At 41.1% G+C, this 12,077-nt stretch overlaps 1 protein-coding gene across 1 annotated transcript in view; it reads right to left on the reverse strand.

Moving 5' to 3' along the window:
- LOC120545595 (ephrin type-A receptor 5) overlaps nucleotides 1-12,077 on the reverse strand; it is a 74,828-nt gene that overhangs the window by 5,791 nt on the left and 56,960 nt on the right. Inside the window, exons 14-18 of the mRNA XM_039780095.1 lie at nucleotides 9,895-9,962; nucleotides 9,657-9,798; nucleotides 8,247-8,396; nucleotides 2,991-3,184; nucleotides 17-181 (exon numbers count right to left, since the gene is read on the reverse strand). Coding sequence (XP_039636029.1) covers nucleotides 17-181; nucleotides 2,991-3,184; nucleotides 8,247-8,396; nucleotides 9,657-9,798; nucleotides 9,895-9,962 — 719 coding nt within the window. The remainder of the gene's footprint in view (nucleotides 1-16; nucleotides 182-2,990; nucleotides 3,185-8,246; nucleotides 8,397-9,656; nucleotides 9,799-9,894; nucleotides 9,963-12,077) is intronic.

The raw sequence follows: 12,077 nt of genomic DNA on the forward strand, positions 1-12,077 counted from the left end.
ATGTGTGTGGCCTTACTCTGATGTCATCTGAGCCACTGTCTCCAGCGAAGAGTAACCTCCTTCCATGAAGAGCTCAGTGTAACGACCCATCTTGATGGAGTCGAGCCATTCCCCTATGGTCTGGCTCCGAGTGCTGCAGCTCCCTTCTACACTGGCATGCTCCACTAACAGGTTGGACACCCTGGTACATATGAAATGAAGATACAGTGTAAAAAAAAAAAAAAATAAATAAAAAGATTAAGAAAGTAATCAAATTAAAACACAAGTTCATGCATTTATTATTTCAGCCAGTACCCATTATCAGGATATAGTAGAAGTAGATTTAAGGACTATTTGCACCAGCCCTGTTTCACATCATTATAATGCATTTAAAAAGGTATAGTAAGCGATGTTACTCCACTTTTTATCTAATTCATTGAATATCTCCTACTCCTGGCGCTCTATTTTCTGTGTGCGCTGAAAAACAAATACAGTGTTAAATGGAAAACAAATAAAAAGGAGTGCACAAGCCACAAAAGACCGTTCCAGCCAATCTGCAACAGGCGGCGTCAGTATATGGTTGGGGGGGGGAGGGGGGTTGTATTTGTTTGGCAGTTGAGTTCAATTATCAACAATCTTTGCGCAGCATCACTTACTGCACCTTTAAGGAGTGGGATTCCCTGTCACAATCAACTACATTTTGAAGCCCAGTGCTGAGCTCAAAAGTCCTGACAGTGCGAGGCTTTGTTATGCTAGTTATGCACCATCACGCAAAGCTGGAAATGCCGTCCCCTCTAAACGCTTTGTCATTCAGCTCACTCTCCATGCTAACAGTGCTCTGCATGCTGTCAAACAGACATGTCCATGCAAGCTAACAATATTCTCCACGCTGGCGCTAGAACAGGAGTGGCATGTCACGAACGAGGACTGGCGTCCCTTAAATCTGGCTGTCATATGTTATTGCATGGGCGGTTAGATATGGCATTGATTTATTAACTGTGTTCCTGTGTGTTTTTGTAAATGTGTGTGTTAAGTGGAAAAGGAAAGATTTCATAACATTGAATTTTCTCTGCAAAGAAAACAAGGCAATGAGAGTGTCCAACTAAATGTCAGCTTCAGAGCACTTAAAAGCTGTTTCATTCCATTATACACTAATGCAGTGCTGATAATCAAAAGATACCCCACAAAATACAATTCCCACTAATGCGTAGTTTTAAGAAAATAGAGCCACTTTCATTTCTTTCTCTGTCCAAACAGTGACAAGTCTTTTAGATTGCAGAGATGTGTTTAAGCTGGTCAATTAAAACACTGCATTTTCCAAAGTAAAAAGTCTGTAAAAACCAACATATATCTCTCTTCTTGAAAAAATCAACACAAAATTATATTTAGTAGTCTTTTACTAGAAGTAGGTGTGATCATTAATTCTTACATCAAATACATTCAAATAAAAAAAAAAAAAATAAAAAAATATATATATATATATATATATATATATATATATATATATATATATATATCTCATTCATATATCCGTGTAATGATTGGTGTTTGGCTTTTTAAGCCCCCAACGTCGTCTTCCAGGCAGCGCTGCCTGGAAGGCACTAGAATTAGGCAATGGTTAGGGACTGTTCGTTATTTATTTAAGGGGCCACCGGAGGAGTTTTGGGACCTTTAGACAAAATAGACATGACCCTCCCCTTGCCAGTAATAATTTTTCTATGACCCTCCAAAATGATTTGAAAAAAAAGGCATGACCCTCCCCCAACAATTTATCGATACCTTCTGCACTGGTTTGCGCTTGGCAAAGATATAGAGTTTCCCATTGTTTTTTTACAGCAACGACATACATGACTAAACCTCTGCTTTCTCATCCGACGCATCCCACTCCTCTGTTATGGTGTGGTGGCCAGTTCAGTAAATTTACTCACTAACGTTGTTGTGGAAACACAATAAGCATGGAAACTAAATGCACACTTCCTGCATTACTGCATTACTTCAAATACTAAGTTACTCCTCTAGTAAACTAGTATTCACATGAAATAAAACAATAAAACATTGAGACCATTCAGCATAGGACACTGGCTAACATTCAACACACAAACTGGTTGCTATGGACTCGTCACTAGGCTTCCTCCACTTCGCCGTTTAAACAAAGTGGAATAAACGTAAGTCCAAATCTACACAAAACCCACAATCAATCAGTAAGCTGACATCAAATGTGGCATTTAGAAAACCTTTATTGCAACCTTGGCACGGTAAGATGTCCAGACTAATGCAACATTCATTTTCGTTTTTTACGTCCTGCTGCTCCCATCGTCAGCCAGATAATATGTTTTTTACTAAAGCAGTATATGAAATCTGATGTATTACCTACCACCATTTAGTTGTTTTGTGTTATTTAGCTAAGATATTTATAAAATATCTGGTCATGCCAGACGTAATCATTCCACTCATTTTTTAAACAACGCAATTATCTGTTTCAGCCACCAGGGGGGCAGTGCTCCCCCTGCCCCACAGCAAAATCATGGGTCAGACCCATCTGGTAGCGAAGGAGGGCAGAGACTGAGGGCTACATGGAAAAATATGCACCAAACAAACCACTTTGAAATTTGGCTGTTTCTATGAATACAAAAGTTCGGTAACCCCGGACTAAAAAATGTTGGATGACCCTCCCCTCAACAAAGAATAAAAAGACATGACCCTCCCCTATTTTCCTCCGGTGGTCCATTCCATAAATACCGAACGGTCCCTTAGGGTTAGGGTTAGGGTTAAGGTTAGGTGCCTTGAGTCGACGGTCGCAGTGCTGCCTTGAAGTCGACGCTGGGGGCTTAAAACACCATTGAGCGTAATGATTGGCAATCTACTGCTTAAATCCAAAAATATCAATTTTTGTGTTGGGCTTCAAAATTAAAATCAGTAAATTCTCAACATAGATTTTCTTTTAAATGAAACACTTAACATAACTTTGTGATGTTTTTGATTCGTTGTTGTTTTGCGGGGTGAATTCATACCTGTGTGAAGAGTTGATCAATTTTTTTAATGAGCTGGGATTGCGAATTAGTTTGTCTAGTAGACAGACAATCTCATCAAACTTGGGGCGGTTGCTGCGTTCTCGCTGCCAACAGTCCATCATTAGGTGGTACAGAGCCTCAGGGCAGTCCATAGGACCCGGCAACCTGTAGCTCTCCTCTACTGCTTTTATGACCTGCAGACAGACAGGGGGATGGACAAAGACAAACAGAAGTTAGGATTTTTAAAAAGTGGTACAATACATCAGGGCATTACACAGGATATGCAAACAAATGATTTTCCTTTCATTTAGACGTTGAGAGAAAAAGAGTGAGATGGAGTGAGAGAGTAACGCCCAGTTTACATGGCAGTACATAAGGTTTAGGGTTAGCAGATTGGAGACCAGCCAGAGCAGTGAAATCTCCTATGTTCAGTCTCAATCCTCCCCTACGAAAAGATGACTAGGTGTCAAATGTGTCTCACAGTCAGGTAAAACACACACTTAAAACATAAAACAAGATAAAATACATAAAACTTATACAAATACATGCAATAAGGAAAAATGCACAATAATAAGTCCATCATGTAAATGTGCCAGATGGAGTCAACATTGGCATTATGCCTTCTTTAATTGTTCTGTTGTTCTGTTGTACTCACTCACATTTAAATAGTCTCAAATTATTCCATAAATCTCATAATGTTTGCGTTTGAACGGGAAAGTCCAATATTGCAACATTCTAAAGAGCAGTTTTGGTACAGTTAGTTTTCACACGGCAAACTGTACATGAGTACACATGTACACTCCAGAGACCACCTTTTCAAGTGGACCCGGGGCACGCTGGTCAGTACACTGTGTTCACACTAATCACACAAACGATGTGGTTGTCGATGGTTAAAATAACATCATCATCATACAGAACTGTATTTTATGGAACACTGATCATCAATGGACTCATCCTGAGCATTGAATAGTTTGATGACATGAGAGGCAAAATCATTTCTCACCCTGTTAGACCTGTTAATCTGAAGTCGAGCAGTTACTGAATGTTGATTCATGTTTAAAATATCAGGATCAGTTTTTAAGTTTGTTCAAAAGAAAGGACGTCAAAGAAGAGGTGACAAAATTTGGTCCGCACAGCGAACAACACTGATCTTCTGTCTGTGCGTACTTAGCAATAAGAGAATATGATGATGCAACATGCACCACAAGATTGGGAATCTGTTCTATCACCTTTATAAGCTTAAAAGAGATAGACAGAACAACAGAAGAAGAGAAGAAAGAAAGAGGGATGGCAAATGTGAGAAATCCACTGCATACAGTAGACCAGAAGTCTAAAAAAATTACGCATTTCCAGGGATAGAGAGGACACAACTTGTTTGACGCCTGAACATGTAATAACTCTTTCACAGCAGGACCCCGACAAACTTCAGCTAAAGTTACTTCCAATTTGAAGTCTCTCAAGCAAAAAATCCTGAATCCTGATACTTTCTCCAGGCATGCTCCTGCTCTCTATCTGACCCTGCACTCAAACCTCCATGAAGTTAGCAAGCACAAACTAACCTGCTGCAAGGATCAACAAAGCAACACACCATAAGAGCATTATTTGTGTATTGGATACGCAGCACAGACCAGTTAATTATTTCCGCAAGTAACAAGATGCAGCACTGAATCTGAAATTTTTTTTGGGGGTGGGGGGATGAATAATAAATAAACCCCAGTTGTCTCCGTTAGACCCTGCAGTGGAAAGCAGAATGGAGTTCTCAGCCTAGTTCTGCCAGTGCAAGACACTGGAGGGAATTGATTTGTTGAGTTCATGACAGCCTTTGCTTGTGTCAGATTCACACAAAAGACAGACGTGACAGCACTCCAACTTCAACTTTCAACTTTATTTCAAACTATATATTTTTTTTTTTTTTGGGGGTACCAGTGGGCTAGAAGATCAACAATAGTCACTGGTGGCGGACTTTGACATTTCCAGGAGTACAAAGCACAGCATCAGTAACATCTAAAAAAAAAAAACGGCAGAATGAGGACGGAGCTAGAAATACCCACAATGAAGTGCAAAGTGACCAGACATGTTGAATACATGATCAACATCTCTTCCATCTTAACACAAATTGTACCCATCAGCAGCATAGACTTCATCATTATTATCATTATCATCATTATCATCATCACCATAATCACCACCATCATCACCGTCCACACCAACCACATCATATCGCTAAATAAACTACACACTTTGCCAAGTGAATTGGGGGGTTATTACCTCCTCCCACGGACCCTGCTTACAAGTGAAATGGCTGTGGGGATGAAGGACTGCTTGTACCAGTTACTCTTAATCACAGGGAATCTGAACCTAGAGCCAGAAGGCAGTAAAGGAGGAGATTGCTGTCAGACAGAATGGCTTCAGCCTTCCTCCCTACTTGTCTGTTGAACAAATCAGTTAGCATACTCTGCTGTCCCCACCCCCCAAGATCTTGCTGCTCACTTTCACTATCCTGGATAGTGCGTTTTTTGGCCTTGATGCTAAGGTTACCGTACCAACAGATTAAAGAAAAGGTTAAAACGGACTCAATTTAACATCTGTAAAATAGGATCATGAGGGTCTTGTCAACATGAAACTGAGATAACTTCCGGAGGCAGAACAAACGTTGCTGGCCCTTTTGTTTTTTTTTTGTTTTTTTTACATAGCATCTCAGTGCAACACACATGCATGCATGAAAGCGCTCGTACGCTCGCACCAAAGCGTACGAGAGAAGCGCGGCATTAAATCACTGCTGCGTGCTGAGGGAGAAGAACTACCGACTGGCAGGGAGGGAGGAAAGATCAGAGGAGGGAAAAATGAGAGACCGAAGTGGGCGAAAGAAAGAGAAGACGGACGAGAAAGGTAGGAAGAATACAGACAGAGGCCGCATTTTCGGGATACAAAAGGATAGGAACGGGAGAAAGGAGGAAAGGGGAAGAAACGGCAAACAGAAGGAGAGAGCTTAGAGAAAGAGAGTGTGAGAGAGCCTGTACTTTCTGGGGCAGATCAGAGAAAATCCAGCATAACGCTCTCAATTAAACATCAAACGCCTCTCCTCTCCTCTCCTCTCATCCTCCTCTTCTCTCTCCCCCTTCTCTGAGACAGACAGCCTAATAACCAAGAGGAGGAGGAAGAGGTCTGAAGCAGGGGGATGAAGAGGTTACTGGAGGGCTGCGCGTGTCCATGTTGCCCGTGTGTCTTTGGGCGGGAAGCAAAAGTCTGAAGCAAAAGCTACATTCTCACTCATCGGCATACGGCATTATGGCAGTTCTCCTCATTAAAATGCCCTCCGAGCTGCACTATAACGTAGGTGCGATATCCTGTCCTCTTTTCCATCACGCTCTCCTTCTGTTCGTCGCCGCTCTGATGAACAGACACAGTTGTCACAGATCGCCATAAAGTCTGAGACATACGGAGAACCCCTTTTTTCTTCTTCGGTCCCAGAATCTCCAAAGAAATTGTAAATTTTAATGTAAATTAAATGTAAAGCCCCGTCTAGTTGGAACACCTTGCCCGGCTCACTTAGATCGATTACATCATTTGGTTTCTTTAAGGCATCGGTCTTTAATTATCTACAATCAACCTGCTCTTTCTTCTAATTGGATAGGACACATGATTTTCTTTTTCTTTTCTTTTTCTTAGTTTCTTACTTTTCTCCTTAATGTGTTGGCATCTGTTTGTGCATATACTGTGAACAGCAGCGCAATTGGGATGTATGCAAACTTACTGTGTGTTTATTTGTATAGGTATTTGCTATTATTATTATTTTTTGCAGTTTTCATGGGGGGAGTCCGTTGGTGTTGGAGTAGTTAGGCTTGGGAGTGCTGTATATTTGTCCTAAGGACCCCCTCGAAAATGAGACGATACATCTCAAGGGGTTAATCCTTCTAATAAATACCCAAATAAAACATGCAGCTCATTTGGGTTGTTTTAAGCCAAATATTTCTAAAACTGCTGCATTATGTTTACAAGTGATCTAAAAAAAAAACAACCTTAAGCACTAATGTGAGATTATATAGACAGCCTAAGTGAGTGTACAGCCTGCTATTTTCCCTGCCATGTTTTTCTGCTTAGCTCTGCACCTCCATGCGTATTCACCTGTTTCACGCTTTTTGCTTACGCACACCTTTCTCTACGCCCCCGCAATGTCTCTCTGTGTGTTTCCATTAAATTCATTCATTTTCATTGTCCACACTTTGCAGTGATGGATTTATAATAATAGGTTACCCACAATGCACTCCCTATTTCAACCTTCATTCAGCCTGCTGACAGAAAACATGTATATTTCACCTACTTCTCCCTCGACGTCTGCATCGCTGTCTTTATTATACACCCAAGACAGAATTGTTTTACTTATTGGTAAATGTGAAACAAACACCAATATACCTGTAATTCAAAATATATCATGACTTGTGTTAACATATGAAGCCACCCCGGGGCTGAGAAACACTGAGGTTCAAAATTCATTCTCAACCTTGAAAACTGCAGCTGAGCGGCTGAAGACGGCAGTTTTTCTCAACTGCTGTTTCCGAGGTCTTTCAAGCAGAAGTTTGACAACTTCGGACGTATGCTTATTTGCTTTCTGGCAGAGAGTTAGATGAGAAGATCAATAGCAGTCTGTGAAATATAAAGCTATAGGAGACCGGGGGAAACCGCTAGCTTGGCTCTGTCAAATGGTAACAAATCGTCCCACCAACACCTCTAAAAGTCACTGATTAACATGGTATACCTCATTTGTTAAATGCCACTATTTCTTGGCTCTGGGCAGTTGCCAGGCAACCAGACTCCTGGATGTTTAATGGTTGCGGCCAATAAATAGTCTGGCACATAACTCCCCTACCCCTGTAAAACAGCACATTGTTGTTTAATTCCTACGGATTAAACGAATAAGATATATCGTGTTAATTAGTGAGAACTAAAAGAAAAGCTGGACATCCACAGTTTCATGATAACTGGGCAAACTCCACCTCCAGATGAAGATAATGTGATAGGATTGAAAGCTCCATAACAGTGTTTATATATGGGCCTTGTGGTGAGATTGTTTTCTCAGGTTGTCCTGGCTATTTAATGGCCGTTGTACAATCCGCCTTTCTTTCTTTGCATGCACAAATTAAAGGGTGAAAACATATTTCCACTCGGTGGTGGAAATGTGGAGTGATCGTTCAGTTCAAATTTAAACTGACAAACCACATACAGCATGCACACAAACGATCATCACATCAAACTCACGTCTTGATTGGACATCTCCCAGTATGGCCTCTCTCCGTATGACATCACTTCCCACATGACAATCCCGTAACTCCACACGTCGCTGGCTGAGGTGAACTTCCTGTATGCGATCGCCTCTGGAGCCGTCCAGCGGATAGGAATCTTCCCGCCCTGTGACAACATGCAAGAACATTCACCAGATAACGCAACCACCTTTGTTGGGTTCAAAGAAAACTAGGCCTCAAACATGTAACCTCAACCTTCCGTACGGCTGCAGTCATTCCAAGTTTTTACATTTTGTTACACGAAGACGGAAACTGAAGAACAGACCTTAATTGAGACACTTCTTCCCCATGTGGTCCAACCCACAATTACACTAATGAGTGCCAATTAAGGAGCACATTCATGATACCAAGTTTCACTTTCTTTAACATATTCCCAGTACTGACGGGGGGGCGACATTCCCACCGCCTGTTTTTCTCATCTTCATTATGGCGCTTTCATTGCAAAGATAGAAAAGTTCACAGGGTGACTGCTGAGTTCCAGAGGAAAATGTGTTTTTAGCTGATGAGTAGTCAAATTAGTTTGCTGCAGTATTGATGAACAACGGGATATCTTAGGGTCTGCCTGTTTGAAGAGTGTGAATGATGTTATTCTCACTGCTCTCTCATGGAGAGAGAGTATAAAAGCAAAAGCGAGAGAGAGCGAGAGAGAGAAAGATGTAGCCTGGCAGTGAGAGGTGAATGACAGCATATTTGGCGCTAAGGCAGCAAGACTCAGTGCTAATTGAGTGTTGCGGAGACCGAGCTGGGTACTAATTGGCCCTCCTCCTGCAGGAAGCAGCCAGTCTCTGGCTGACAGGATGCCACTCAGCCTGGGACACACAGCTCAATTTAAAACCTGCTGCTGCCTTCTCTGTGTGAGTGTGAGTGTGTGTGTGTGCGGTGTGTGTGTGTGTGTGTGTGTGTATTCAGTCTAAGCGAGACTCTGTCTAGGAGTTTTCAACTTAATCCAAAATTTGATATATCACAGTACACTGCGCACACACAGAAATACACACCGGATTAAATATAAATGTCCTAAAAGATACAACAGTGTGCCCTCTGATTTACCTCTTTCTCTCCCACACTAGGACGAAAACAATTAGATGATTAATCAATCAGCAGACAACTGACAACAATTGATTCATTAAGTTGTTTATTAAGCAAAACGACCAAACATTTGCTGTAAATGTGAGGATTTGCTACTTGTATCCGTTTTCGTATCATTGTAAATTGCCAAAAAAATACCTTTTTGGTTCTGGACTGTTGATCAGACATAACAAGCGTTTTGAAGATGTCACCGTGAGCACTGGGACATTGATTAACTGAAATGAATAATTGGTTGCAGCCCTATTACATTACATACATACACAAACAATCACAGTCTTACCCGAGTGGTGTACGCAGCCTCCGGGTCATCTTCCAGGACTCGGGACAGGCCGAAATCAGACACTTTACACACAAGGTTACCGTTGACCAGGATGTTACGAGCTGCCAGATCCCGGTGGACGTAGCCCATGTCGGACAGGTATCTGCATTTATCAGCACCAAGGAGAGGGGTAAACCTTACAACACTGTGCCCTGATGATGTGCTCAGTTACACATTGTGCCTTTGTGTTTATGCGTACCTCATGCCAGACGCAATGCCACGCAGCATACCAACCAGCTGGATGACCGTAAACTGACCATCGTTTTTCTGAAGAAAAGAAGAGAGAAACAGGACAAAAATAAATTGGGTATCCGATATCTTTAGTGAAACCACATACAGTCTATGAGAACAGTGGACAGATAGCATTCAGGGCAGAGCAGAAGACATCATATTACATGTCTATAATCCACATTATAGCAAATCCACTGAAAGGAAATCATTAATTAATTGCCCACCAGGAGCCCCCACTATGAATGTTGTTCACTTTCAATTATGTAGCATATGGTCGATGCCGTGCTTCTCCATAGTGTCTGCATTATTTTTGCACTAGTTCTGCAATGATAATGGAGTTCCTACATTTTTGACAATAGAAATTGTCTGGAAAATGTGCAGTGAAATAATGTTTTCCTGTAGTTTTTTCTGTGTGTAGCCTGCAAAACTGTGTCCAAATATAATACAGAAAGGCAAAAGTAAGAGGACATCTCTGCATTAAAAAATTATAGCTAAGCATTCTGTTAGAGGCCACTCATAGGGTTGCCTTCCAGCATGAAAGCCACACAGCCATTAACGCCACATAGCCAATTACTATAAGTTATAGTATAGTAACACACCTCTGCACATACAACTTTAACTCCCAGTTTGATGCCAGTGGAGGCTTTTGAGGGTAACCACTTTAACACTTAATCTCATTTACACTTCTCATTCCCGGAAATATAAATTACAAATTATCTGTCTCTAATGATTACAATTACATCTCATGGTAATGATGTAAGTGTTGGGCAAGTTACTTCCAAAATGTAATACATTATAGATTACTAGTTACTGTCATTTGAGAGTAATTGGTTATATTACAATATAACTGTCTCTGAATTGTAATGCTTTACACTACTTTTGCATTACTTTTGAGTTACTTTCCCCAAAATAACAGCGGAAGTTTGACTTGGCAGGTAGCTAGTTAATTTCACCACTGGATCAATAAAGTCTCCTCTTTATTCACTTGAATACATCATAGATTATTCATAATATTTTGTATAATTAATATGAATATGCAAAGTAACTAAAGCTATAAAAATAGAGAAGTAAATAGGCAAGTAGGAGAAAATAAAAATACTCAGTTAAAAGTACTGTGATATTACGTGTAGCAAGCCTAAACATTAATTCCCGACATGTTTCTATCTGTCAGCAGTTCGGTCACAATGCTGTCCGCGCTGACGTACCATTACCTGTTGGGACACAGATGTTGTCCCGTACCGTCTTTGGTTCTGGCTCTGACCCTGGGAACAGTGACGGGACAGCTGACTTCAACGCAGCGTAATAACTTCTGAAAATAATGTCCATCTCGCAAATGTATCCGTCTCTGCAGTCACTTCAACCACCCAATACAGCAACAGGAAATAATACTCACGGCTTTTCCTGTAAAGAAATGCTTCGCGTTGTTGGTGAATTCTTAAAAAAAACGAAACACTACTAAATTAATGATGCGTTGTAACTCGCGTTACTGAGATTGTAATGGGTATAATATTAGCTAAATTTAATTAGTAACGTGTTATATTACTGCGTTACAGCAAAAAGGAATACATTACTTTTAATTGCGTTACTCCCAACACTAGTAATGATTGCTCTCATTCTGCCCAGAGCTGGTTGCTGCCCTGCTGTCCAGAGCCACACCATGTGGTGTGAAATCGCTGCCTCTGGTACAGACACCAGCTGACCCGTGTCTCCCTCCTGCAGGTCACAGCCACTCTCTCGTTCCTCACTTCGAGCCCTGACTTGACTTTCTCTTGTGGGACCTTCAAATCTCCATACCCCAATGTTAATAATTAGGTCTTTTTTTTAATAACAAAAGGTAAAATGATGACGGGGAAAGAACGTTTTGCCAAGGACAGAATGTGCTTTCTCTCTACCACTGCATGCCGGTCAGGAGGTAGCTCCCTGAAAGAGCCGACAGACCTAAAAGACTACTCCACAGGTTTAACCTTGCACTCCTTTAGCTCCTTGTTGGAGTCACGATGGACCTTTTAGAAACATGATTAAAATCAATGCAGCAGAACCAGAGATATCTTCAATCTTTTTTTTTTTTATTTCACACATTATTCTTCCTTGTCAAAACCTGGCGCCTGCATTACCCACAATGCAACTCAGATCACACCGACAGTTTGCTTA

Source organism: Perca fluviatilis, chromosome 17 (genome assembly GCF_010015445.1).
Source record: "Perca fluviatilis chromosome 17, GENO_Pfluv_1.0, whole genome shotgun sequence".
NCBI classification, from domain to species: Eukaryota; Metazoa; Chordata; class Actinopteri; order Perciformes; family Percidae; genus Perca; species Perca fluviatilis.